The 27,025-nt window shown below is 43.0% G+C and overlaps 1 protein-coding gene across 3 annotated transcripts in view; it reads right to left on the bottom strand.

Moving 5' to 3' along the window:
- Positions 1 to 24,087: 24,087 nt before the first annotated feature.
- The window catches only part of Stn1 (STN1 subunit of CST complex), a 33,311-nt gene continuing 30,373 nt past the window's right edge, over positions 24,088 to 27,025 (bottom strand). For all 3 annotated transcript variants that reach the window (XM_047554137.1, XM_047554139.1, XM_047554140.1), the window contains one exon: positions 24,088 to 24,334. In XM_047554137.1, the coding sequence (XP_047410093.1) occupies positions 24,177 to 24,334 (158 nt within the window). In that variant the 3' untranslated portion in view covers positions 24,088 to 24,176. The remainder of the gene's footprint in view (positions 24,335 to 27,025) is intronic.

Below are 27,025 nucleotides of genomic sequence, written 5' to 3' on the forward strand. Positions count from 1 at the left end.
AAGGAATCTCCACACTGCTTTCTAGAGTGGCTGCACTAATTTGCAGCCCTACCAGCAATGTATGAGTGTACCTTTTTCCCCATATCCTCTCCAACACCTATTGTTGCTTGTATTCTTGATAATCACCATTCTAATTGGGGTGAGATGAAATCTTAGGGTAGTTTTTATTTGCATTTCTCTTATTATTAAAGATGGTGAACATTTTTTCATATGTTTGTTGATTGCTTGTAGATCTTCTTCTGTGAAGCATCTGTTCATATCCTTAGCCCATCTGTTGATTGGGTTATTTGTATTCTTGGTATAGAGTTTTTTGAGTTCTTTATATATTCTGGAAATTAGTGCTCTATCTGAAGTATGAGTGGCAAAGATTTTCTCCCACTCTGTAGGCTCTCTCTTCACATTTCTGATAGTTTCCTTGGCTGAAAGAAAGCTTTTTAGTTTGAATCTATCCCAGTTATTGATTCTTGCTTTTATTTCTTGTACTATGGGAGTCCTGTTAAGGAAGTCTGATCCTAACCAAAATGTTGAAGATTTGTACCTACTTTTTCTTCTATAAGATGCAGGGTCTCTGGTCTGATTCTGAGGTCCTTGATCCATTTTGAGTTGAATTTTGTGCAGGGTGAGATAGGGGTTTAGTTTCATTCTGTTGCATATGAATTTCCAGTTTTCCCAGCACCTTTTGTTGAAGAGGCTATCTTTTCTCCATTGCATATTTTTGGCCCCTTTGTCTAATATGAGAAAATTGTATTTATTTGGGTTTGTGTCCATTTCCTCTATTCTGTACCATTGATCTACCTGTCTATTTTGGTGCCAATACCATGCCGTTTTTGTTACTATTGCTTTGTAGTATAGTTGAAGTTCTGGTATTGCAATACCCTGTGTTTCACTCTTCCTGCTAGGGATTGCTTTAGCTATTCTGGGTTTCTTGTTCTTCCAGATGAATTTCATAATTGCTTGCTCTATTTCTGTAAGGTACGTCATTGGGATTTTAATTGGAATTGCATTGAATCTGTATATCACTTTTGGTAGTATGGCCATTTTGACAATATTAATTCTGCCTATCCAAGAACATGGGAGATCTTTCCATCTTCTAAGGTCTTCCTCAATTTCTTTCTTCAATGTTTTGTAGTTTTCATTGTAGAGATCTTTTACCTCAAAAAAGAATCAGTTACTTTCTTTTAGCTTCTGTAAGAAAAAAAGTTTATCCTAATCTTTTCCCAAATCTCTGAAGCACCAGTGTATTTTTCAGCAGTTACATGAAGGCACATGTGTGGAAGCAGCCACCTGCTAGCATGTTTGGTTTATTTATTGCAGTGATGATTTTACCTGCCTATGGGTTAGTACTCCAGGTGGCTGACCTACCTTGATTCAGCTCTGATGATCACTGCTCCAGAGGAAATACAAGAGCGGGAAAGTTACCCAGGAGATGTTCAATTAAGCATGGAGGATGAGCAGGAGTTCGCCCCTTGGAAAGGGGGGCGAGGTGAAAGAGTAGGTGAGTTTCAGGCAGAGGAAGAAGAATGTGTGAAGACAGGGAGCCTGTGCCTGTGGAAGCTGAGAGAAGTTCAGCAGAGCTGCTGTGGGGGTGGGAGGAAGAGTTAACAGAGAGGCTGGAGACATGCATGACCGATGTGATCCTGCGATATGTATAATCAGAAAAATGAGAGAGTACACTCTATTTATGTATGATCTATCAAAATGTAGAAGTGCATTCTACTGTCCCGTACAACTAATTAGAACAAATAAAATTTAAAAATTAAAAAAGAAAAAAGAAATGAGGACTTGTCCTAGGGTCACAGAAAGGAGAAGGATGACCACGATCTCCAATATCCAGAGACGCTGACCTGTGTTAGCAGGAAGAACTGAGCACCCCTGCCCCCCTCCACATTTGCACAGATCAAAGGACTGCAGTTGTCCCTTCCTGGCTGCAGGGCCCTGGTTCCAGGACCCAACTCAGATGCTCGGGCCCTTACATAAAGTGGCTTCATGTTTACATACAGACTATACAATCCTCCCTTATAATTGAAATCATCTGTAGGGCACTTATAATGCCTAATACAATATAACTGTTATTAAATAGTTGTTGCACTGTATTGTTGAGGTAATGATAACCAGGAAATAAAAGTTTGTACATGTTTAATGCAGACACAATTGTTTTTCCTGAATATTTCCCATCTGTGGTTGGTTGAATTTGTGGATGCCAAACCCACGAGTAGCAGAGGGCCAACTGTGCTTCCCCATGCTCCAGGACCTGCTTATGGAGCCCGCGAAGGCCTGACCTCCACTGGGATGTAATTAGGTTCAGGGTCCCTGCATGAAGACTTAAGTACAAAAGATACTATACAATTTTTCTTCTCTTTGTTTCTTTAAAAGATACAGGACAACTTAAAAGCAAAAATTAGAACATTGAACTATGTGGTTAATAACCTAAGTAGATGTAATACCAGTACCAATAGCACAAATGTCAGGGTAGGACTCTAAATATTTTTGTATTTTGAGGGCCATATGATCTCTGCTGAGACGACTCATTCCTCTATAGGGTGCCTATGCTATCTATGACCCAGTAAGTTCACTCCTCGGGACAGATCCAAGAGAGTGCATATCTACAGAAATAAGCAGAAGCATTTATAGGAGCATTATTTATAATAATCCCACTCCAAAAACCACCCTAATATCCATCAATGCTGAATGGATCCATGAATAATGTTGTATTCATACAACAGGATACTGTATGCCAATGATAAGGAGGAATCCTTGCTACAGGCAATGCCTTGGATGAAGCTCACAGACACAGTATTAAGCAATAATGATAATGATAATAAGACTCAAAGGGTACATAAAGACTCAAGTGTGGAAGCAGCCACCTGCTAGCATATTTCTGCATAATTCTTTTTACATAAAGTTTGAAACAGGAAAAAATTAATGTGTGGTGCTAGAGGTCAGAAGATGAGAGGTATGAATGAGGAGGGGACACAAAGACCAGGGCACTGGAAATGTCCCCTTCTCCATGTAAGTGGAGGTTCTGAGGTGTGCACTGGAGTCATGCATTCACTGTGTGCATGTTGCACCTTAACAAAAAAGAGAAGAGTGACTGAAGTTAAGCTAAACCAATCAGCCTGGATGAATCTCTGTAACTAGTGAGTAAAACCAAAGAAGGTGCAGAAGGATATGTACAGTTACCCTTTATGCAAATGTCAAACACAAAAATATTGTACATACTATACATATATTTAGGGATATATCTATATATATATGCCTATATATAGATATATTTATCTATATCTATATCTATATAAACCTATATATATATATATATCTATATAAACCTATATATATATATATATCTGCAATAAAATTAAGTTGGATGGGAAGAATACTAACCAATTTTTAGGCAGTGGTTACCCTGGTGAGAGAGAGGAAGTGGAAAATTCTGAAGTTGTAGTATTATGTGCCCTTTAAAAAGGAATGCAAAGCCAGGCGTGATGGAGCACACCTGTAATCCCAACGACTTGGGAGGCTAAGGCAGGAGGATCCGGAGTTCAAAACCAGCTTCAGCAACTTAGCAAGGCCCGAGCTTCTTAACAAGACTCTGTCTCCAGATAAAAAATAAAAAGGGTTGGGGATATGGCTTAGTGGTTAAGTTTCTCTGGGTTCAATTCCTAGTACAAAAAAAAGAGAAGGACTTCAATGCAGTAAACTGTCAATATTTGCTATAAGTGGTTGGTAAGAACTTGTCTTTCATGCTCTTTAGGTTTTGTTTTGTTGGGTTTTTAAAAAATTATTTTAGGGAAAACACTGATGATCAGAGCTCCTATCTGGATCTTTTCATCAAGGTGCCTTTCCTAATAATATGGTTCAACTGTGACTGTAGAAGTAGGGGGGAGGGGGAGAAAAATGAAACTCTGGAATTAAAGGATATAGAAAGATAAAAGTACAATTGTTACAGATAAAGAATGCAGACTTCCATAACAAAAAAGCCACAACCCAAACCAAAATTTAAATGCTTGAAATTGGCAGCACAAAAGAAAAGCTCTCTCCTGACTTGTATTGTGGGAGTCTGAATGCCCCCCAAAAATTGTACCAAGGAATTTAGAAGACAAATAACCAATAAATGTAAATACACACACACACACACACACACACACACACACAGTAGACTTCAGATAACTGTTTGGAGTTGCAAATGAGGATAAATTTAATGTTTAAGCAATCTGATAAAATAAACATTTGAAAAAAAAAAAGAACTTGTCTTTATATATTGCTTCCTGTACTGTGAAGTGTTTAAAATATTCACGATTTTTAAATACTTCATTATAAATGAAAATATAAAATCAATCAGTAGGGACAATGAATGGGCTTAGAAAGCATAGAAATCACAAGTTGGTGGTTATGGACTTCAGTTTCAGTATTATATTAGTGCCAGCGATCTATTTTCATGTTTTGTAATAGGTGCACAACATCAAGTAACTCAACTCCCATGAAGAAGCCTTTGCAAATAATAAGCCTATAAACAACTTGCTTTGCAGACTTCTGACATTTTTCAATGAAACTGTTCCATAAACTTGAAAGAGTAGTAATAAGAGTTATCTCTTTCAAAGTTACATTACTAATAATATCTAACAACTGCTCACATTCTTAAATCAATTCCATGTGAAATGGTGTCAATGGCCAATGAAATACTATTTTTAATCCTTATTGTTGAGCAAAACTTTCAGATGTGCTTTATAACCTTATGAGATGTTCAAGGATGTCATTTAAAAAATCAGGTATCTTAGAACCTTAATGTATCAGATTTCTTACAAAATTTCAAATCCAAATAATTATTTTTTGAATTTAGAGTCAAGACCTCATTTTTATTTTTTACCAACACTTTAAGTTGTAAATACAATAAAATTCCAATACTGCAATGCAATGTTAGTGAAAATTTCAGCTGGAGCATTCAATTTAAATTGAGCTCATTTAAATGAAGTACTTAGTCAATCAAAAGGTGTTTTTGAAACTTTTTGATAGAGAGAACCTTCTTGTAGTAATTTCTTTTCTCACTTGAAATGATCATGTTAATATTTTGGCTGGCCTGAAAAGTTAGAAGTTAATTCTGGATCTCGCAGCCCCTATTATAACAATAAAAAATCTGCATTGTGAAGACTGCGCCTCAACATCATTGAAATGCTATATCCAACACATTTTAAGATGCTGTCCTCTTCATATGGTCATTTTTTTTTCTTTTGGGTACTGGAAATTGAACTCAGGGGCACTTCACCACTGAGCTGAATCCCCAGCTCTTTTTTTATTTTTTATTTTGCAACGGGGTCTTGTTAAATTGCTGAGGGTCTCACTATGTTGCTGAGGCTGGCCTTGAATTTACAATCCTCTTGTCTCAGCCTCCCAAGTCAATGGGATTATAGGTGTGTGCCACCTGATCCCACTCGTATGGCTAATTCTTTTTTTTTTTTCTTTTTTACACCCCCCCCCCCCCCGCCCCGTGCTGGGGATTGAACCCAGAGGTGCTTAACAACTGAACTAAGTCCCCAGCCCTTTTATTTTTTACTTTGAGACAGGGTCTTGCTAAATTGCTTAGGGCCTCTCTAAGTTGCTGAGGCAGGCTTCAAACTTGGAATCCTCTAGCCTCAGCCTCCTAAACTGCTGGGATTATAATTTTACGACTAATTCTTGATGTGTGTCCTATGATGCAGCTTGACCTTGCCTGGAACAGGTACAACTTAATAGAAGTCACTGCTCCCTTTTATCCCTTGTTATTGTTTTCTCACCATTTGAAAATCACCACTATATTTTTGCCAAGGTTTCAAGTTGTCTAAAAAACAACTGCCTCCTAATACCTTTTCTGAATATCTACGTGGCAGAGGAGGGTGGTGGGGAGAGGTGTGGGCTCTGGGTTCCCAGTGTCTGGTTTGGATTCCTGCCCTACTATTATTCTTCGTGTCACCTTCGCACAAACCCAAGAAACTTCCATTTCTTGTCTATAAAATTGAGATAATAATGCATATCTTATGGTGTCATCAACACGTGAACATGAGATAATCATGTAAAATGATCAACCCAGTTGAGACACATGGTAAATCCCCAGGAAATAGTAACCATCATTGTTATTATTTACTAAAATAAGCACCACCTATTCTCTGGTCCTGTCATGGCAAAGATTGAAATAACTTTGATCTTCAAACATAAAGCAACTTGGGTTCAAATATTAAGCAAGTTGTGTTCATTTACTGGTTCAACAGCTAATGAGTAGCTACTCTGTGAATGAGGTAGACCAGAACCCCACCCTCAGGGAACCTGCATTTCTAGTGAGATTTGTGCATTTGCAAATTCCTCTCTGGGCTGAATTAGTAGATCGTGGTTCTTGTGGCTCTTTTTGCAGCAGCCTGCTCAGTCAATGTTCTTGTTGCCCCGTGACTAATAGGTCCTATTCATAATAGCTTGAGGCCTCCTAAGTGTTTCCTCCATAGTGGGTTCTCCTTCGTGTGCAATGTGTTATTTATGTGCAGCACTCACAGTGCCTGTTCATCGCCAGGTTTCTTTGCATATGTCTTTTCAAAACATTAAGCTGTTCTTCCCTGGATGGGGAAGGAAAGCCTTGTTTTCATGCTCCACTGTATTTAGTCTCAAAATGGCATTGCCGCTTGGCAGGTTCTACAAAACTAATTTGCAAAATTTGCTACCCAAAACATATTGAGGACTTGGATAATTTTTATTGCCATAAAAGGTGATCCCCCAAAACAATTAAATATCTTCCTCTCTTGTCTTTGCAGGTGTATTTTTGGCACACTGCTTCATAAACTAATGCCAGTGAGGCTGATACTTTGAAGATTTGGTCAGTGGTAGGATATTTGATATCTTGGTCTTGATCAAACTTATACATTTCATTACATTTTCTTCTTTTATTGTTTTGCAATACTGAGATTGAACCTGGGGCCTTGAACGTGCTAAGCAAACTGTCTACCTCAGTATCCCCGCTTCATTTTTATTTTGAGACACTAAGTTTCCCAGGCTGACTCAAACCTGCCATCCTCCCATCTCAGCCTCCCAAGTTACTGGGATTATAGGCATGCACAACCACACCAGCAAAGTTTCTCCTTAAAGTCCCACTTTTCACCAGTGGAAGTCATTTTTAATTAAGGGAAGCTGTTTAAGTCCACTTGAAAAAAATACTACATTAACATACAGTGACTCTTCCGGCACTTGTATCTAAGAGCTAATGGCAGGATAGTGCCTTAACGAGGAGTAGGACTATAAACTAGTTCTTGCAGGACTAGGGAAGGATGAGGAGTGTATCGCCTATGGTCACTAATGTGCTCCCATTTGGAATGATGACACATTTGCCTGTGGGGATAATTGCTTGAGTTTGATTTATCTATCTATCTATTTATTTATTTATATGTGGTGCTGAGAATTGAACCCAGTGCCTCGCATATGCTAGGCAAGCACTCCACCACTGAGCTACAAGCCCAGTCCATTTATTGCTTGAGTTTTAACATAGTTCAGCCTATTTGGTTTTGAAAATTTATTTTTTATAGAATAATGTACAGCAGGACCCTGTGTATGTGAAGAGATTGACAGATGTGTATCGGGCATAGTCAGTGCCCTGCCCACTCCCCCTAGGTCCACCCCAGAGACCTGTAGCTTCAGTGGAATTAGCTTCCCTTCATAATGGCTGCCTCCAGCCTCAGGAACATGTGTATGTGTGTGTCTCTCTCTCTATGAGAGGTGTCTCTGACTGTAGAAGTCTGCTTGAGTCCCTAGGATCACAACCACTGAGGGGCTGGAATTGGTGGGTATGTTTCCCAACTTCCTTGTCCCTTGGTAGGACACTTCAGAGATTTGCTCTACACAGTTGCTCAGAGGGTCCCAGTGGGATTGGGCCTATACCTGAGCGCACCCTCATTGGCTCCTCCCTTTCCTGTCTAACTTCTCCAGGCCCTCAACATGCTTCATCAGCACATGTCCCTGTAGAATTACTTGCATCCAAATCAGTGACATGTGTCTGCTTAGTGGGCAGCCCACAGTTAGAAAAGGTTAACTTTTTGTCACCGTGACCAAAATACCTGACGAGAACACTTAGAGGAGGAAAGATTTTATCTTGGCTCATGGTTTCAGAGGTTCAGTCCATGGTCTGCCCACTCCATTGCTCTGGGCCTGAGATAAGGCAGAACTTCGTGCAAAAGATCCCACTCTATTTCTCCCAAAGTTTGCTTCTGGAGTCTTTCCTACACCTTAGCATCCCAGCATAAGCTAGTTAGAGTAAGAACTTTCTCATTACCACCAGCGACTCCTACTATGATGTTTAACTCGGGAGTGGAAAGTGGGATTGAGAGGGAGGATGGGAAGCAGGAGATTCACTCTTCAGATATTATGTTCTTGTATTTCTATTTAGTTTATTTTTGTAATTTGTAAGTCTCACCTAAATGTCTCTTCACCCAATATGTGCACATCTTTCCAAAGATGATTTAATGTGTTTATTGAAGATATTATAAAGTCTTTATCTGCCCATTCGGACACCTGGGCTTGATTATGGGCCACATTTTTCTTTTTCCTCAAGTATCTAGTAATTTTTGCATATTGAACATTGTGAATGATACATTGTAGAAACCGGACTATTATTTTCCTCTAGAGAGGAAAATAATATTGTTATTATTATTATTATCATTATTATTATTACATCAGGGAGTAAACCCAGGGCTATTAACCACTGAGCCACATCCCCAGTCCTTTTTGTTTTGAGACAGAGTCTCGATAAGTTACTCGGGCCTGGCTATGAACTTGTGATCCTCTGGCCTCCCAAGCTGCTGGGATTATAGGTGGGTGTCACATATTCAGTTAGAGAGTAAATTCTTGGCAGTGGGCAGTTAAGTTACTGGTGGACTCATCAGTTTTGTTAAGGCTTGTTTTAGGTTTTGTTGGGACAGGCCTATTTGAGTTTTACCTTTAGTATTAAGGTGAACATTTTAGTAAGGGACATAGTCTGTTAGGGTGTGGTCCTTTCATGGTTTCGATAAAAAGCTCCATTGCTTGCCAAACCCGTCAAACTTGGCGAGACTTCCAGCTCCAAGCCTTCTCATCTTTGTGATGGGCAACTGCTGAAATCTCTGCTCACCTCTTTTTCTTTACTTTTTTCTTTTTCTTTTTTGGTACTGGGGTTTGAGCCCAGGGACCCTTTACCACTGAGCTTCATCCACAGTCCTTCTTATTTTTTATTTTGAGACAGAGTCTCACTAAGTGGCTCAGGGCCTTGCTAAATTACTGAAGCTGGCTTTGAATTTACAATCCTCCTGCCTCAGCCTCCCGAGCTGCTGAGATTACAGGTGTGTGTGTACCACCGTGCACGGCCTATGCTCACCTCTTGCAACTGTCAGCTGTTGAATGTTTATTGGACTCCTTGTCATCTCCTGCACATGTACAGTTCTGGGGTCCACCAAGGATTTGAGGAGAATGTATACTAATATTTGGGAGCTTCTGGCCCTGGGACTTTCTTTCCCAAGTTTCTGCTCAACTTCTGGCCACTTCAGATGCCAACTCCTCTGAACTGTCAGGCCAGTACGCTGTGGTTTTCTGCTCCAGTTCCAGTCCCTCAATGACTCCTGCCCTGTTTGAGCTGTGGTTTTCAAAGTGTGATCATGGGTCAGCAGCATCCGCATCACCTGCAAACTTGTTAGAAATGTAAAGTCAAGTCATAGGCCCAGTGAATCAGAATCCTGTGTTGGAACCCCAAATCTATCTTTTAACAAACTCCAAAGATTCTAACATGCATTAAAGTCCAGAATGATTGCCTTAGGGGAAAAGCCATACCAGTGTGAATGTCATCTGTAGTGACCCCTTCTTTCAAAGGATCCACTCCCCTTCCTTTAGTGTTTGGTTTCTCTCTAGTAGCATCAAACAGGTGTTTCTTTTTGGTTTTGCCCAGAGTTCAGAATTACTATTTGTAGGAGGGGTTAGCCTTCTACTACTAGCCTTCTACTCTGAGGATTGAACCTGGAATGTTCTACTACTGAACTCCACACTTTTTAGACAGGGTTTTGATAAGTTGCCCAGGCTAGCCTCAGACTTGGGATCCTCCTGCCTCTGGAGTTGCTGGGATTACAGGTGTGCACCACCATGCTGGGCCTGTTTTTTTTTATTTTTTATGATTATCTACATTCTTTGTCATTTAAACAATAAATTAAAGGGCTGGGAATGTAGCTCAGTTAGTAGAGTGCTTGCCTAGCATGCACAAGGCCCTGGGTTCAGTCCCCAGCATAACCAAAAAATAAAATAAATTTAAAATATTTTAGATTGATATTTGAATCAAATGTCTGTGAAACCTACAGGTGCCTTGTAGCTTTATGGGACACAGCTTGAAAACCTTTAGTCTAAGCCACATGATGGACAGCATGGGTGGGGATTAGTTTCAACCATGCATAGGAGTATTTCTATGGTAACTGTCACCATAGTATCAGGCCATGACAAGAGTGGTAAATGAGCTTGTGCAGGGTGGGGAGGAATGCAGTGTGATGTCTTCTAGTTCTCTTTGTAGGAAATCCCAGAGACTTGCTCTGTACCTTGAGAGAGGATGCCTGCAGGTGGTGACAGGTGAAAATGGCCTCTTTGCAAAGAGCAGCCACATTTCCAGCATTCCAATTTGCATTCAGGAGGCTCTCCTGGGGCCAGATCATGCTACCAGCTTGGTTCATCCCTCCTTACCTGTACCCTCACCTGCTCACATTCCCCCCTCTTGCTGGGACTCCCATGCAAGAGGAATTGAAACCAAGTCCCACAGTGTTTCTCCCCTGCGGAATGGAAAGAAAACGCATCGAAAACACATGTGTTTCTCTTTCCCTAGGGGCCCCCATTCACTCCCACTGGTGCTCCATCCACCAGGGAGCAGAACTGGGCATCTCTTCTCAACTTAAAGACATATACAAGTTCCCTAGAGATATTCTTCGAATATAAATCCTGATTTAGTAGGTGTTATGGGCCAAACCGACCCCTCAAGATTCATGTTGAAATCCTAGCCCCTGTAGCTCAGAATGTGACTGTATTTGGAAAGAGTGTCTTCAAAGTGGTAATTAAAATTAAATAAGGTCATAAGGATGTGGCCTTAATCCAATATGATTGATGTCTTTACAAGAAGAGAAAATGGAAGCTGGGCACAGGGGTACAGCCCTGTAGACCAGCTTGGGCAACACAGTGAGACCCTGTCTCAAAAAAAAGGAGGAGGATGTGGAAGAGGAGAGATGAGGACACAGGTAAACACAGAAGAAAGACCACATGAAGACACAGAGAGAAGATAGCCAATTAGAAGCCAAGGAGAAAGCTCTTGCTACCACCTTGATCTGGGACTTAAGCTTCTAGAATTTTGAGAAAATTTCTGTTGTTTAAACCAGTCAGTATGAGGTAGTTTGTTATGGCAGCCCTAGCAAATACATATGTTTGGGGAGGGAACTGAGATTTTGTATTTCTAATAAGGCCTAGATGCTGCTGATTCTGCTGGTCCAAGGACCACAGTTTGAGTAGTGAAGACATACAGATTCTGGTTCCTTTTTATTTTATGGTATTGTCAGCAGCTTCGTAGCAGATGGGGAGACAAACTGTTTTTTTTTTTTTTTCAAACTCTGCCTTCCTTAATATACCCATGGCAGTTTTTTTTTTTTTTTTTTTTTTGGTACCTGGACTTGAACTCAGGGGCCCTTGACCACTGAGCCACATCCCCAGCTTTATCTAGAGACAGGGTCTCACTGAGTTGCTTAGCACCTCGCCATTGCTGAGGCTGGCTTTGAACTTGCGTGTGATCCTTCTGCCTCAGCCTCCCGAGCTGCTGGGGTTACAGGCGTGCACCACTGTGCCCGCTTATTCTTCACTTTTTAAAGTATCGAGCATGGCAGCACTTTCCTCTTCTGTAAATGAGTGGAGTACATGGGCAATAACAAGAAGATAATGACAGGTGTCTACCGTGGGTGACTGCTACCCTGTCTCCAGGTTCTTAGAAAGTGAGCTTCATGTGGCCAGATAGCCCCAAAATTCAAGAGAAGCCAGAAATTCAGATTTTTACATTAAATCTCTGGATCTCTAAACTTTAAAATATTGGCAACTCCATTCACTTAATTTAATTTTGTTTTATAGATGGACACAATATCATTATTTTATTTATGTGGTGCTGAGGATTGAACCCAGTGCCCCATGCATTTGAGGCAAGTACATTAGCACTGAGCCACAACCCCAGTCCCTTCACTTAATTTTGCAATGTCATGAGCAAAGGAGCCCTCTGAGTTGCTGGACATGTTTCATATCTTGTTTTGAGTGTTCACATACATAAAACCTGTCACATCATACAAGTAAGATTCATACATTTCACTACTAGTAAGTTACGCCACAATTTTAAATTTTAAAAAAAATCTTCACAGGAATGATATAAATGATAGTAGTTACTGTGGGGCCAGAAGCAGGGAAGGAGTGGGTCGGCCTTACTGGTCTGTCCAACATTATGCTTCTTTAGAGAGAGCACCGTGGGCCTCACGAGGGAAGTATTAACAGCTGGTTCCTACCTGGGGTTTCTAAGTTCCACTTTATCGTTTTCTGTACATCTGAGATATCTCATAATCAAAAAAGAAATAATGCCTGAAAGCATGTGCCCAAACCAACCCTTGGGAGGTCACTGAATCATCCCCTTGGCTTCCTCTGGACTATGATGCTGTTCAGGGAGGAACAACTGTTGCCTGGCTCAGGTCTCCTCCATCTTCAGTGAACACCTGTTCCCTCTGTGCCCTGGGTGTGTCGTGATGTCACCCCACCCGCTCAGCCCAGTGTTCCATAGGACATTCCCCACCAGAAGCGGTGTTCTCAGGGCAGCTCAGCTGTGGTCAAGAAAATTTATGACCAGGCATGGTGGCGCATGCCTATAACCTTAGTGGCTCAGGAGGCTAAGTCAGGAGGATCGCGAGTTCAAACCCAGCTTCGGCAACTTAGTGAGGTCCTAAAGCAACTCAGTGAGACCCTGTCTCTAAATAAAATATAAAAAAGGGCTGGGGATGTGGCTCAGTAGGAAAGCACTGGGTTCAATTCCTGGTACCAAAAAAAAAAAAAAAAGAGAGAGAGAGAGAGAAAGAGAGAGAGAGAGAGAGAGAGAGAGAGAGAGAAAGGAAGAAAAGTTTATGTATCGACCCAAATTTAAAGACACTCTGTGTTGGGTTCCCAGTTTAGAGCCACCAGAGAATGGCTTCTCTGACCCCGAAAACAATAAATCTATAGGTCAAAGTCACTGGGTAGGAGCTTGGTTTTCCACTTATAAACTGCATGTCCTTAGGCAAGTTGGTCTCTAAGTATCAATTTTCTCATCTGTAAAATGGGACTGACAAGAGTATCTACCTATTAGGGTTTTGACATGAAGATTTAAGTTTGCTTAAATGATTCAGCATAACTATTCAATAATCATTAGCTATTGTTAAGTAATCAACACTTTTACTTTGAGTATCTTTCTCACATCATGGATTAAGTCTGAAGCCATGGGGTTACTAAACTGATACCTGGTCACCAAACCTCAGGGAAAATATTTTCGACTCTGATTCAAGTAGCTGATGGGATCAAACATTGTCAAAGCCTCTTTGGAAGAGTAGAGAAAGTCAGAATTTTCTTCCTGCCTCCAAGGAACCTGTTTCTATCCTAAGTGAAAGGACCCAAATTGCTAAAACAAACTCAGTGGAAAAGAAGCTGAGGGGGGTTCACGTCTCTGCCTCAAGCCTTGCGGCAGTATTGCCCAGCAGCCTGGCTTGTTGATCCCCTGGGGTTGTCCTGTGGGGCTTGTTGCCCAAGGTAATCCTCCAGAGCAGAACCCTGCCAGTGGCCTCACAACCAAAAAAGGGCTTTAGACATGACTAATAAAGCTGTAAAGGATGGTCACAGACCCAAGAAAATTCCTTCCCTAGAGGAACAGGATATCAGCTACTTTTCAGTTGGCGATTCTTTGCCTTTTAAATCACAAGCATTAAGTTTCTCCATCTGAAATTCCAGTTCTCCCATGTTGTGTTCTCCAAAGACACCTTTTTCTCTGGCAAATCACTGGGACTTTTGGTGCCTGGAATGGGGGAGAGGAGCCAGTCACCCCAGAGTCCATTTTTTATGAGGGCTTTTTCTTGCATTTCAGGGGGTTTATTCTTCCAGCATTTCTGTTATCACTAGAGATCTCCTGAATCATCTCTCCCTTCCCTTCCTGTGAAAGTCCTGCACACTTCCAATGGTCTGTGGTCAGAACCTAGAGGTAACCTGGCCTTTTTTATTCTCTTCCAAATGGTGACCCGCCTCTCAGTTCTATTGCATCATGCCTCTGGCCTGTCTCCCTGCCACGGTCCCAGCTGAGGCCCTCCCTGGATTGCTGCAGCAGACACTGGCTCTCTGGACTACTTACCCCTGAGCTTGCTCTTCTGTAATGCTCCCCGCCTCTGCTGACAGAATTATTCTTTCCAAACTGTAAATCTGATGCCAGCTCTCAGCTTAAAGTCAAATGCTAGCCCTCCCGCCTCTATTACCAGAATAAGCGTTCCCAGAGTTGCCAGGGTTTCTGCATTATTAGGAAAAGCCAGAAATATGGATTCTTATATGAATCCCCCTATTTTTGTTTTTTGAGTTATTACATTTTACACTTTAAAAAAATTACAAAACATTACAATGTCTCTCATTGACTCCTTGGCCTCCAATTCCCCATAAGAGGCCACTGCAGTTACCAATGTCTTCCGCAGGCTTTAATGCATACATGCTACCTTCTTAAAGTACATGGATGGTAGTCAATCTTTCAATGTTGCTATAAAATTTTAAAACCCTGAAAGTCAAACAAAATCCTTTTGGACCAGAGTGATAAACCACATAGGCAGTGCTTATGGCCTATTGGACTGAAATCTTCCTGAAGATGAGGAGCTTTGTTCCAGCATCTCCCTCTCTACCTGGCCTGATGCTTTGCAAATAGTTGGCACTCAATAAGCACACTGTCCACATAGGAAGTATTTATTAAGCACCAATGCTATGCCTAATGCTGAGTCTGTCACAGACTTCCAGGTGGACTGGGTGGGATGTAGCTAGTGTCAGAGGGAACATGGGGATAGTTTAGTCTTGAGTCTCGTGGAAACACACCAGACTCATCATCCGTCTGCAGGTTCAGTGCCTGCCCACCTCTCATTTTCCCTGGTCACCAGGTCCACAGCAAATGGACAGAAGCAGCAGCTCACCTTCATCTCAGTCTGCTCATGCTGATGGCCCGACCTCCCGCAGAGTGCTGAGACCAGCATTCCTCAGCCAGCTGTCATTTCAGGGGCGCAGTTTCTATTTCTTGCCCTCTACCAGGGCAAGACAAGCCCAGACGTGAGAGAACCACAGGCCTAGGCAGAGCTGCTGACTCTACCAGAGGCACTGGACTGGGCTGGGCTGGGCCGGGCTGGGCAGGGCTGGGCTGGGCAGGGCTGATTGCTCCACTGAGTAGAGACTCCAGGCTTCTTCACATTGGGAGGAGACTCATTGCTCAGGCATTTTGGAATCTACTGAGTTTGTTCTATTTGCTCACTTGCCTGCATCCTCTGTTCCAGCTCAGCCAGGCCATATTCACTGGATACCTTCCCTGCTGATCTGCATGGCCAAGGGCCATGGTGAGATTTTCCCAATCAAGAGAAGGTGGACGCCACTGAGGAAACATGACAAGCTCTCAGCCCTTCTCTCTCCTCCATCCTCTGAGGCAGTGGTTTCTGCAGTGACACAGGACAAGTGGTTTTTTTGTTACCAACACAATCCCATGGGAGGGTCATAAGTAATGTCCCTGGAACCACACTGTGATATCATCCCTTCTCCCACTCAACAGCTATCCTGGAATGCAAGTGGGTGGGAATGACCTTGTTCTAAGATTTACCTTGATTCGTTCTGACTATTGTGCTGTATGAATCCTTTCTTCCCAAACTCAGGTGGATGAGATTTGTTGTATTCCTTCTTTACTTCACTTCAAGTTACCTCTAGAGTGAGCTCCTATCTTCTGGACTGGCAGGAAAATTATATTGGTGGTAGCAGGATGAGGCAGGTCCTCCCTCTGGGGATCTGTGAAAACCCAGGTTACATGCAACCCAGAAAATATGGGCAGGGCCACTCTTCTCCAGAGACCAAGGCTCCTGCTGACATCCCAGTGTTCCTGCTTACACATCTGCATCCCTTCAAGGAAGAAGGCTTGTGGCTGCTTCCCTCCTAAGCTTCCGCCTGGGGCTTTTGGCTGAAGTTGGGAATCCTAGGTTGAGAGTCTGTCCTCTGAAAGACACCACAAAGCCTCTCCACAGAAGTCCTGTCATCCTGCCACCTGCCACAAGACTGCCAGGAAGCACATTCCAGTCTTCAGAACCTGGGGTCCACTAATCTCCAACCAATCCCTCCCCAGACTCCTGCCTTCCAGAAAACATCTGCCTGGCACTCTGCGCAAAAATGTCCCAATTCAAACCAAACCTCCCTGAGGCAAGGCTGGCTTCCTACTGAGAAAGAAGAAATAAAATACAGGAAAAACAAAACCTATGCTAATAGCCCAATACATTATCCTGCCACCTAGTTTATTAGGATAAACTAATTATCTACAAATTTCAGTGCAGCACAAAAGCAGTACTTGTCACATATTGCTTGTGCTGCATAGGACAGCTTATGTAACACCTAACACCACCATGTGGTTTTGCAGGAAAGTAGAGCTAAAAAATGGAAGGACAGTCTGTCCTCATCCCTGCCTCGTTTCCTCCAGTCACTATCCTCAGAGTGAAAAATGAAGACCCTTCAACTCAAGGGAGCAATTTCCAGCCAAGATTATCAAAATAGGTACTGCCCAATGACCCAATTAACTGCACCAAACCCTGTCATCAATGAAAACGAAAGCAAGGGCCTGCTGGGATAATTAGGGCATTTTGATTCAAATGGAGGCGGCATCAAGCCATTTCTATAAGGAAAGTTATCTCCTCCCCTTAATTAGCACTTCCTTAAAAACATTCTTGGATTTTCACATTTAACTGACAGGGGACAATATCACTGAGCCAGCATTGAATGGTGTCTGGTCTGAGAAGTCTGAGTGGATAATATGGTGATTGTTTCTAAAAAGATCACTGTCATAATGCATTGATGTTTGGGTGGGTTTGTGATCAGGTGCTTGAAGTAGCAAGTTGGAAACTTTGAGGGTCGAGTTCTTCAGGATGTTTATTCCAGCTGCGCATTATCCATAGCAGCTGGGCTCTCCGATGCCACTACCAAGACATGACTGGCCATCCTCAGTCCCTCCTGGAAGCAAGGGCTACTGTCCCAGGTCCAGTCTCATCTGTCTAAAGATTCTCAAGATGAATGCAGACTCAATAGTATTCACACTAAAGAAATAGGCAAGCAAAATCAGAAATTGTTTTTTACCTGGTTGGGCAGTGATGAAAAATATTGGTAATACAGTGTGGGTGAGTTTGTGGGCAAAGAGTAAACTCATCAATCATCAACAACATGCTCATTGGATCAGTCTTTTCAATAGGTCATTTTCAATGTCTATTCAATTTTTTATTTTATTATTTAATTTTTTTTTTCAGTATTGGAGATTAAGCCTAGGTGTGCTCTATCACTAAGTTACATCCCCAGCCCTTTTAATTTTTGAGATACGGTCTCTCTAAGTTGCCCAGGCTGGCCTAGAACTTGCGATCCTCCTGCCTCAGCTTCCCAAGCAGCTGGGATTACTGGTGTATACCACTATGTCCAGCTATTCAAAATTTTAAAGCTCACACCTTTTCTTCAGGCAGTTCCATTGCTAGAATTTTACCATACAAAATATACTCTCAAATGTAAGCCAAGAAAAGAAAAATATATGGGGATGTTTCCTGCAGAACTGGTTGCAATAGCAACAAACCAGAAAGCAATTAATGTTTCTCAACAGGAGTCTAGTTAAATACACTTTGGGACAGCCATACGATAGAATTATGTCACCATTTAAAAGAATGTGGTTAATCTTGCACATAAAATGGGGAAAACTTCCAAGATGTGGTAGGTGCATATAAAATACTGACACTTTTTTCCCTAGGATACACAAAATAGTAACATGGTTATTTTTCTAATAATACACATATAGACACACACACACAGTGTATGAAAAATACATAGAACCTAGGAAGTAGTTGATCATCTCTTCCTTTCTTGGAAATTTCCAGTATTAAAAAATGTATATTTCTTTAAAAAATGAAGCCATCTGTACATAAAAGTTGAAGGACTCTATTTTCCAAAATGGCCAGAGCAAAATTCCCTATTCTGTGTCCTTCAAGAACCTTGTTACTCTGCATCAGAAAGTAGAATTTATTGCCGCTCTTGAATCTGGTTGAGATTTTGTGACAGGCTTGACAATTAGAACACTGTGGAAGTGACACTGCGTGGCTTTAGGCTATGCACAGAATGGCCGTGCACCCTCCATCTGGCTGGCGTTCTCTCATGGGTTGAGTGACACTCGAGTGGGTAAGGCACATACGGCACTTAAACAGCCATATGAATGCGGGGTGATTATTTTGCACAGCCAGTCCTTTCCTTTTTGTTTGTGGGATTGAACCCAGGGCTTTTTACACGCTGGGCAAGTCTCCTTGTGCTCTCTTGGGATGCCTGCCCTGGAATTCCAGCCACGATGATGTGAGGAATCCCAAGTTAGCCTATAGTTCAGTGGTTTTGAGTGTATTTAGTTGGCACAAATGTCACCACTGATTCCAAGACATTTCCATCACCCAAAAAGCAACTCTACCACTGAATCCCCTCCCTCCTTATGCCTGGAAACCACTCATCTATTTTTTTTTATCTTGAAAGATTCTCCCATTTCCTGGACTTTTCATATAAATGGAATCATAGAATGTATGGCCTTATGTGTCTGGCTTTTTTGCAATTAGCATGTCTCCAAGGTTCTTCATGCACAAAATGACCACACAGCTTCCATCTGCTCATTCTCTCTGTATCACAACCTCATTCCTTTCCATGGTTGAATAATATGCTACAGTGTGGATATCCCACCTCTTCTTCTGTTGTTGTTATAGTTTTTGTTTTTGGTACCAGGGATTGAACCCAGAGGTGCTTAACCACTGAACCACATCTCCAGCCCTTTTTATTTCTTAATTTTGAGGCAGGGTCTCATTAAGTTGCTTAGGGCCTCACTAAGTTGCTGAGGCTGGTTTTGAACGTGTGATCCTCCTGCCTCAGCCTTGAGCTGCTGGGATTACAGGCATGTGCCACCATGCCTAGCCTCTTTTAAGTACTTTTAAATCATAAATATCAGACGATAAATAATGTATCATCAAATGATAATAAATGATACATAATTAAAGTAATTCTTTTACTAAAACAGGTTCCCTAAGAGCAGAAACCTCCTCCTCTATAACTCAGATTTAATAAGGACCACAGGGGAGACCTACAGTAATAAAATAGCACTACGTCCAACCCAGACTTTCCACTTTCACAGATTTACCAAATCAGTCTGAATTAATGAGACATCATTTTACTGTCTCTATCTAAAACCAAATAAAACAACACCCAAAACCAAAAACAAAAATAAAAAAACCCTAAAGCTATTATGTGGTCTTCAAAAATTTCTCTTTATGTTCCAAAATGAAAACCTATCATTTTACTTTGAAATACAGGGAGGGACCTGAGCCTCTTCAGGAATTTGGGGTTTGATTTCGACTTCTTGTGAACATGGAACCTCATGCTGTGCTATGACTTACCTGGTTGTGTTTATTAATAAATGCAGCAGAGATTAACTGGTAATTGGATTGTTAAAGTTAATCAAAATGGGTTGAATCTAAAAAACGATTCTGGATTACAGAAAAGCCCACTGATGTAGGAGTGGGGACTCACACTGAGCCCCTCCACCAGTGGAACACCACACGATCAAGAGCTCAGTCACAAAGCTTTGTCCTCAGACACCCTCGCACCTCAAGATCGCCCCGCTCTATCCCTAGCACCTGCCATTGGCAGCTCCTGTGAGCTGCTTCAGTCTTGAGTTTGCTGTTAGTCTTCACGTAAATTTAGTACAGAAACAATGAGACTTTTCTTTGGGGCAGTTGCTATAGAAGTCACTTGTGGAAAAGAAACCACATTAGTAAGAAAGTGTAGATGTTTTCGCCAACAAAAAATTACAAGTTCGCTTGGTTTCAATCCTTGGCACTGAGTCTTAGGTTCCTCGTCATTGAATGGACCTCTCTCCACTTGGCTTTCTCTCGGCCAGTGTCCTGGCACACCATCAGAGGGGAAAATAATTACAAAGAAGTGTCTTATAGGGATGAGGAGTCCTGCTGGCTTACCAGATGGGGATAATCATGGATCTTCAAACAAAACCTTGACCAGACAGTAGTCAATTTGTCTTCTTGCCTACATCAATTATATGTGAGTCCACACCTCCCAAAACACATGAACACAGAGAGCTGGAGGTTTGCTCAGCATCTCACCTTTTCAGGGGAACCCTCTATGGCCTTCCCCATGCAGGCAGTGATCACTTCCTGCATCTTCTCAGCTCTTCTGTTGCTGTGGAAGAGGCCCATCTCATTCTTGGCTTACTCATGACTTAGGTTGTGTGAGTGAGTTGGGGAGTGGAAAGATCTTTATTATTTTTGCAGAGATGACATCAGCTAATTGTAAAAATATCAAGTATAGCCAGGTAGCTGGTTATTATTTTTTCCATATTTTTATTGGTGCATCGTAATTACACATGATAGTGGGATGTGTTACATATTCATATATGCCCATGATATAACAATACAATTTGGTCAATACTCTTTTTTTTTTCTTGTAAACAAATGGGGTACAACTTGTTTCCCTGGTTATACATGAAGTAGAGGCATACCATTTGTGTAGTCATACATTTACATAGGGTAATGGTACTCTTTTATTATTACTATTATTGTTTGAAATGGGGTCTTGCTAGTGCCCAGGCTGGCCTTGAACTTGAGATCCTCCTGTCTTAGCTTCCCAATAGCTAGAATTGCAGACATGAGCCACCATACCTGGTTCTAGACTGGTAGTTTAAAAGCACCTGACATCTCACTTTTCAAAGGTCATAGGTGTATTACTTTGGTAAACATTTCTAGTAATCTCTCTTTTGGTGTATATAATTATTCATGCATTTCCCAAATGTATCAGTGGGCATGGTGTTAATGTATACTCATACAAAAGCTGACCCTGAGGCAAAGAATTCTAGAAAGCATTCATCCGAGAGGTGTACTGAACAGGAATTGGGAGAGGGAAGTGAGATAGGCAGGGTCAGGTTGGTGGGTATCAAATTGGCAGCTACTGTGGGTGCATGTTACTTAATCCTGCAGCAAAACTCTGGAAGACAGTGTAGAACATATGCCTGAGGACCTCTCACCTGAAGGGCAAGGGGGCTAGGACATTTACAGTGGAGGCTGCACCCAGGGAATGTTAGTTCTGCACTCTTCAATAGAAACAGCCTTCTAGACTCTGGAGAAAGCCCCCAGGAGAGGCAGATCCTGGCAGCTGGAAGTGGGATTGCTCCAAGATGTGCCAGGCACTGCTTTAGTGCTAGGGACAGAGGGAAGCAAAAAAAAAAAAAGAACCTTGTCTTCACACAGCATTCTTTCTACCAGAGAGACAGACCATAAACTGGGCAGGTAAGAAACATCTGCAGTGTGTGAGACATCCACAAGTATTGTGGGAAAAAATAAAGCTGGGGAGGAAGTACGAGTTGGCTACAATCAGTAAAGAGGGCTGAGGGCAGGCCTCACTGCAAGGTGGCACTCCAACAGAGACCTGAAAGAAGGGAGAGGGAGGCACATCACATGGTTATCTGGGCAAAGAACATTCTAGGCAGACGGAATGTCAAATGCCAAGGCCCTAAGGCAAGAACGCACCTGGGGTGTGAGAGCAGCCAGGTCTAGCAGCTGAGCAGAGCAGCGAGGGGCTCAGCAGGAGAGGACAGATGGGCAGAGCCTTCCCAATCACTGGTACGCCTCAGGCTCCTACCTGGAGAGATCAAAAGTCATGGGGAGTGGGGGCGTCACAGGACCAGGGCTGCTGCACTGATGCAAAGAAGAGGGACAAGGGCAGAAGCAGGGAGGGTAGGGAGGGCAGTGAGGGGCAACTGTTACACTCCCGGGAGGCAGGGGTGGAAGAGAAGCTGTCAGAGTCCAGAAACATTTTGAAGGTAGAGACAAGATGATTTGCAGCAGATTGAATGTGGGATGTGAGAGAAAGAAAGAAGGCAATGGACTTGGCCTGGGCAACTAGGAAAACTGCACAAGGGTCAGGCTGGAAGGCAGGTCCGCTGGGAGCCTGGCTGTGTGGATTAAGCTTGGGATGTCTCAGCCACCTGAGTGCAGATGTCAGTAGGAGGCTGGATACAGAAGTCTAAGGATGAGGAAAGGCTGAATTTGGATGTGCATGGAGGAAGTGGGTAGCATTGAGATAGTGTGCCCCAAGAAGGTGGCTGAGACCCCCAAAGGTATAAGCCAAACTGAGATGAGGTCTGGGACTGGCCCTCTATCCTCAGGGAGACAGAGACCTGAGCAAAGGACACTGAGAAGGTGAAGTCAGGGAGTGTGATGTCCTGAAAACCAAGCATAGCAAGTACTTCTAGGAGGAGGGAGAGATCAATTAAATGTCTATGTGTACGTGTGCCAGAGCTACAAGCAACACGCATGCGGAAACATACTGTGTAGATGTAGTACATACAGGGAGCTTTACATCAAGGGTGTTATACTATACAAACAGATCTGGATTTCCTTCTCACTAGACCTACTGTGGGTACTACCCTGTAGTAAGAGTATCCATCTGTTCCAACATTTCAGTGGCCGCGTAATATTTCATTGTATATACATGGATCATAATTAACCTTTATTCTATAACTCTTTCCCCTAATCATAGAACTCTAGAATACACACGATATGCATCTGTGGATTCATCCTCCCACACCGTGTGGTTGTGTCCTGGAGATGAAACTCGGTTGCTCTGTGCCAGCACATGCCCTTTTTCTGTTCTGATTCCATACTCTCTCCTGGAAAGTTCCACTAATCAAAGATGCATTCAATAAGGAAATGCCACTGACCGAGGAAGAACTGCTGGGAGTTCATTCCAGGCAGGCCCTCTTCAGAGACCCTTCTGAGCATAGGGTTGACACAAGACAGTTGTCTGTACAACACTATAAGAAGTCAGCAGAGGTTTGGGTCAAGCTGGAAAGGTCCAAGCCAGGAAGCGATCTGCCAGTACTAGCTCTCTGCCTGACACATCCAACTGAAGCTGCCTTGTGAGTGTAGAAACCACTCCGTGTTCACGGAGGGCAGGACGGCTCTCCAGGCCTGCAAGATCTCCAGCCAAGCCATCAAGACTCTACCACGTTAAGAGCCAACACAGCAGATGAAGGCAGATGTGCCTTCTGCAAAATAACTGTAATTAACTCCGAATCTGTTTTCACGCTTTATTTTTGCTGGCTGATTTGTCATTTTCTGTTAGAACAAGCTTACTACATACCTCAGATGGTTTTTCTTTACCTTGTCATTCTGAGCAGAAGCATGACTCCATCACCTGTCTGGGCACATACTGAGAGTCTCTGTCTTGATGGTGTCAGCACATCCCAAATACTCAGCAGCAACCTTGAAGATCACATCTACCCCCTGCCAGGCTACTGATTGATAGCTCTGTCCCTTACAGAGGAACCTAGGGACCATGTGTTTAGTCCTGCAGCACTGGGAGTGCAGGGAAATGTTCTGAGACACCTTTTAATTCGGAAGGGAAATAAGTGCTGAACACAGAGCCACGCCTCGGACCCCCTGCTTACTCACATCTCTGCAGGAGCTGGTAAACTGCAGCAAACATCAGGCCCTGCCGCTGGTGCTAGAACCTCAGAAAACAGAAGTGGGGGGCACTCATCCAGGAAGAACCACTCCCCTGCCTGGTTTTTACCCACCAGGAGAGGCCACAGTGATGGAGCTAATAGCCTGAGGGCTTGCCAAGCTTAGAACTGTGTGATCCAGCCATCAGCTCCTCAGTTCTTGTAGTGCAGTTCCTTTGACCCTGTGATGTCCCTTTACCAGGACAGGCCTCGAGCCACAAACACACAAATGAAGGTGACAAGACTGTTTTCTTTCCAGACATAAGCCCCACACGATGTTCACAACTGGAACCTAGGGTGAATGCAGCCTTGTCTTTCTGCTCCCCGTCACTCCGAGGGCCTCTGCTCAGAACGCCATGTAGTAGTGGTCCATTGTGCTGACGATGTCACTCTGGTCCTCCAGCAGCTCTAGCACTTGCCGCAGCACGGCCTCACTCAGGCCTGGGTGGAGGCTCAGGCGCACACAGGCCAAGATGTGCTGGAAGTGGCAGCCCTTCTCCATGTCTGCAGGCAGAAGGCAGAGGTAAGCTTCCCCAGGGCCGTCAGCCCTCCTGTCCTCTCCCTCTCCACACCTCGCCTCCTGAACTGGTCCCTGCATTTTGACAAGATCCCAAAATGATTCTTAAGCACACTAAAGTCTGAGATGCACCAGTCTAAATGAGCATAAGAACAAAACAAAAAACCTGTTCTCAGGCTCCTTAGTCATCACAGCAAATGGATCCATTGTTTAGGGCCTCTGTCCTTCAGCCTTCAAGGATTCCCAGTGAGTAATTTTATACCCATGACCTAGTGGGTTTTGGTGCTTGGTAAACGTTTTTCTTTATTTGCCTAAGTTCAAGTACTCGGCGCTAAGCCTCTGGTTTCCCAGGTGGGAGTGCTCTTGAGAGTCACAGCAGAGCTGGTCTTTCCCTGAAGTCCTGATTTGGTGGGGCTTCCTTGGACAGGATTCCTACCTCTGGCCTGTTCTCATGGCTCCCGGTACTGCTTCCAATAAGTCTTGTCTGTGACAGTTGTATTCTAGTAATTTCTTACCCTGTACCCAAAACTAAGACTATATGGTATGCAATGACAAAAGCTGAGCATTAGTGACCTCTTTTCTCATTGAAACCAATGATTTAGAGCAATGGTATTCCTGCTGAGGGTCTGACGGCTAGGGGATCATGAAATCCATTTTCATGGGTTCTGATCAACATTCTTTTTAAATATATAGGTAGCAAGCAGACTAAAATAGGCTATAATACAAATTACAGAATGGATTGCATCATAATTATGACAAGTATTATTTTGTGACGTTATTTCATATATATATATGTCTTATGCATTAGAATTATGTAAGTATTGGATCATGCCATAAAATTTATTTCTGAGTCAAGTCAAACTTCATCACTAAAAGTAAATCCTCCTCAGTTTTCATACTCTGAAGCACCCCAGCAGGGCCACACACGCCCAGTCCCTGGCATACACCAGCTGTCCCACCACTATGTGTTGTTTTCAGATGACAAAATGCTTTAGGCTCCAGGAAAGTGCTTGGAGGTATTGTGGTATTGGGAAAGCGTAGCTTGACATTTGGTGCACCCTTGTAGCCTGGGGAAAGACATAGCACCTCAAGCTTCACTTTTCTCATCTGGGGCTGGGGGACACTGACCACCTCTGAAGTTCTTGCCAGTTCCAAGGTTCAGAGGATAGTCCGGGCTAACAAAGATGTGCTAAATTGCGACCTCTAGTGGCTGTGTCTACTCATTGCTCCTCTCGACTGGTTTACTGCTCTCCAGGGTTTCAGGTTGTTTCTTCAACATTCTCCAGATTGGACACCTATGGGGTGTGTAGCACTGAGCAGGGAGGAACAAGTATAGCGTGGCTGATGGAGAGTCACTGGAGCCCAGCAGGCCTGAACGCAAGTCCTGCATGTCGAGTGGGGTAAAGTGGCTCACAAGAATACAACCACCTACTTCACAGGGTGGTGTGGTGGTGAAAGGAGACCTGTGGTCAGTGCCTCTTAGCTAGGGAGCAACCACGATTCCTCATCATTCAATGATCTAAGATGATAGCCCGCCCCAGAGTAAGGAAGCTTCAGCACTTTCCCAGAAGCAAAGGCTCACAGAGCTGATTGCAAAGATGTTGGATGCGCTGCTGATGGAGGGTGGAGGATTCAGCACACCGGCCGTGCAGCAGAGAGCCCGAGCCAGGAGTTTCAGCACCACTCAGCTTTTCCCCTTAATTCTGAGGCCCAGGTGCTTGGGCTCAGGGATGAGTTGATTTCCGGGCATGCGGGAGCTCTGGGCAGTGATGCTGATAGCTGTAGGCCTTAAGTCATTTCTTCAGAAGGTGATTTTATTGGGAGGTGGGCTGGTGAGCTGCTCCCAAAGTGACCCTCCAGTAATGTGGGGATCATGCCTTAGACTACTTTATATGAGATATTATAGGAAACCAGGATGAGTAGTAAAAGCCAGCAAGCAGTTCCGCAGGGGCTAGTACAACAGCAGACAGCCCTGCATGGGACAATCCTCAGACACAGCAGGCTTTTCTGAGAGGCGCTTCCCTGTCTTGGGGGCACTGAACTCCTTTTATCTATGGATTTACTTTTGCAAGGTTGGGGATCAATTCCAGGGTCTCATGTGTGCTAGGCAAGTGCTCTGCCACTGAACTACATTCCTATCCCTTAATATTTTGAGATGGGTCTTGTTAAGTTCCTGAGGGTCTGGCTAAGTTGTCCAGGTTGGCCATGAACTTGAGATCCTCCTGCCTGAGCCTCCTGAGCAGTTGGGATTATAGGCCCATGCCTCTACATCTGGTTTCTTCCAAGGACTTGGCATAAAGTCTCATTTGGACTATACCTCTACCAGAAACCAAAAGCAGCTGACATACTAAAGACTCAACTCATCTACTAACTACAAAAGGTCATAAAATAGCTTTAATACTCTTTTTAAATGACTGTAATAACTTTAAAAATCACTTCAATATAAGGAGCGTCACAGAGTGTCTTAGGCAAAGAACGAATCTAAGCTAGATGCAGATGAGCTGTGAGGAAAGAATGCTGCTGTTCCACAACCCACCAAATGTCAGCTTCCCAGGTGTGAAACTGATATGGTCAGCACCAAGGAGAATGTCCTTAGGCTTAAGAACACAAGCTGAAGGTTTTTGGTGGGAGTTTATCATACTAGTTGTTTAATTTTCTATAGGCTGGAATATTTTCAG

Source organism: Sciurus carolinensis, chromosome 5 (genome assembly GCF_902686445.1).
Source record: "Sciurus carolinensis chromosome 5, mSciCar1.2, whole genome shotgun sequence".
NCBI classification, from domain to species: domain Eukaryota; kingdom Metazoa; phylum Chordata; class Mammalia; order Rodentia; family Sciuridae; genus Sciurus; species Sciurus carolinensis.